This window comes from Pygoscelis adeliae, unplaced genomic scaffold (assembly GCF_000699105.1).
Source record: "Pygoscelis adeliae isolate BGI_AS28 unplaced genomic scaffold, ASM69910v1 Scaffold794, whole genome shotgun sequence".
NCBI lineage: Eukaryota > Metazoa > Chordata > Aves > Sphenisciformes > Spheniscidae > Pygoscelis > Pygoscelis adeliae.
The window spans coordinates 6,423-8,710 of NW_008824611.1; the positions used below are offsets into that span (position 1 = coordinate 6,423).

The 2,288-nt window shown below is 47.6% G+C and overlaps 1 protein-coding gene across 1 annotated transcript; it reads right to left on the reverse strand.

Moving 5' to 3' along the window:
* Nucleotides 1–294: 294 nt before the first annotated feature.
* Nucleotides 295–734, reverse strand: LOC103915524 (feather beta keratin). The gene has a single exon (XM_009322358.1). It carries the CDS (start codon nucleotides 704–706, stop codon nucleotides 410–412), a length of 297 nt encoding a protein of 98 aa, XP_009320633.1. The 5' UTR covers nucleotides 707–734; the 3' UTR covers nucleotides 295–409.
* Nucleotides 735–2,288: the final 1,554 nt, after the last annotated feature.

The following is a 2,288-nucleotide window of genomic DNA, read 5'->3' on the forward strand; positions in this document are numbered from 1 at the left end:
AAGCAGCGCGTGATGGAAGCGCCCCGCTCCAGGCTGCTACCGGGGCAGCAGAGAGCCAGGCACCCCTTCACAGCAATGGGACACGCGTCTTCCTCCCACACACATGGGGGGAGCGGGGGATGAGCAGGGCCCCTCTCGGATTGCTTCAGGATGAACCCATGGCACAGGACAGCAGGAGACAACAGGGACTCATGATGATGCGGAGAAGAAAGCAGGAGAAGAAGACAACATTGGTTGGCCGTGTTTCCAGACACCACAGGCTGGCACCTTGCTTCCCTCCCTCTCTCATTGCAGGAGGGCACGAGGGTGCTCAACCCGTCTGGAAACCCTGGCCAGCAGCTCCATCCTCAGTCCGGCACCTGGCTTTGGGCTTCCTGGTCAATGCGCTCACTGGACATCCAGCCTGCCTTTAGCAGGGCAGGCACCTTCTGCCACAATAGCGGCCACCAAGGCCAGAGAGGCCAAAGCCCCCGGAGGAGATGGGCACTCCCTCAGCACTCAGGATGCTGCCAACAGCAGCGGAGGTGGTGGATCCCACAGCGGTGTTCTGGGGGAAGGAGCTGAGGATGGGTCCAGGTAGGGTCACCACCACGGGAGAGGGCTGGATCACCACCCGGGAGTCCTGGCACTGCCTGACACAGGGCTCGTTGCAGCTGTTGGCGAGCGGGGTTGGGCCACAGGGGCGGCACAGATCGTAGCAGGACATGGCTGTGGGACGGAGGTGCACCTGGGAGAGAGGGCAGGGAGAGCTCAGGCATCATGTGAGGTGCAGCCTGAACAGCCTGCTTGGCAAGGGAAAAGGCACAGGCTGGGGAGAAGGGACAGCCTGCATAGGGAAGTAGAGAGATTAAAGAGCCTTGGTCCTGAAGGGGCCCCTGCAAAGAAAGTCCAAGACTATCTCCCATGATGGTGGCAAAGAGCTGAGAGTCAGGAACACGACAAACAGCAAGGCTTTCAGCAAAAGCTATACCGAGGCCAGAAGACAAAGAAAAAAATGATGAAGAAGAGAAAAAGACAAAGGCACTTACTACTTACCTTGTTTACCAAGGAGGAGAAGGCAAGAGAAGTGGATGAAGGAGCCTGCTGTTGGACTGGCTTTTATACTGGGCCAGACCGCCCCAGGCCCAGAGGCACCCTGTGCGCATGTAATGTGTTTACCAACAAGCTCATCTTGTATGGAAAGTACTCCGTACTACTGAAGTAGGCTTTGATTTAGTACTTGCAATGCTCCCTCCCCATTTTCTTGCTAATGGCCTGCCCATTCCATCCTAGAGCCTTGTTTTATGTGACATAATTAGAGATCAAATTAATTTCATGCACAGCATTGTTGATTCAGATAATTTTGACATTCATCATGATCTGCTTGGAAAGCAATTAATTTTTCCTCCTCTGTCTGTCCTTTTAGTTACTGACTTGTCTTTCACAGGCCCATTTACAAATTAGAATGATGCGAGACTCATCTTACATAGTTAAGTAATTGGAAAATTTGCATATTTTGCAGAAATATACTTCCAGGTATTTTTCTCTGTTTCTTAGGATTGCGCCACATATCTAGTTTGAATCTCTCATTGAGAGAGAAATATTTTTTTAGACAAAAGCCTGATTAGGTCACATACCTTGTATAGTAGCAAATTTTTAGTTTGTCAGTCAACATTAACCATTTTATTTCAGAAACCACATCATGGTTTATAGCTTATTGTGTCACTTCCTTCTAATTTTGTAGAATCTCCAACTACTTTTAATTCCCAACACACAACATGGTACCATCAGAATGTTTAAAGAAGTGTGTTCTTCCAAGCCAACTCAACACTTCAAGCCATTTTTAGAAATAATTTGCCCCTTGACCTGCAGAGCAATTTCTGTAAAGACTCAAAGAATGTTTTTTCCTCCCCTTCTTCCAATACTAAGCTGAGGTCTGTTTGGAGGATATCTTATGTTTTTACAGGGAGTCAGAAAATGGAGCAACTACTTGTAAGGAGAATCTTTTCCTGACATCAGTCAGACTGAGAATTATCTCACCAAGCTGAGACTGAAAACTTTCACACTTTATGGACTCATGTTCAAACTGTGCAAGGACAATGAGTTAGACAGGTCAGCTGTTACTACCTGGCCAGATACTGAATTGCACATTTAAGATATCAATCAAAATCCATTGTGTAACATCAGACAGTCCAGATATCTATGAAAAAAACTCTTCTCACAACAGGACTTTGAATAATCCGTGTACTGACAGCAGTGAAGACTGTAATAGTACAGGACAAAAACATCCCATTAAATGTTTCAGAAGA

Excerpts from the sequence above, each read along its gene's own strand:
- LOC103915524 (XM_009322358.1), bottom strand. The coding sequence starts at position 706 with ATGTCCTGCTACGATCTGTGCCGCCCCTGTGGCCCAACCCCGCTCGCC.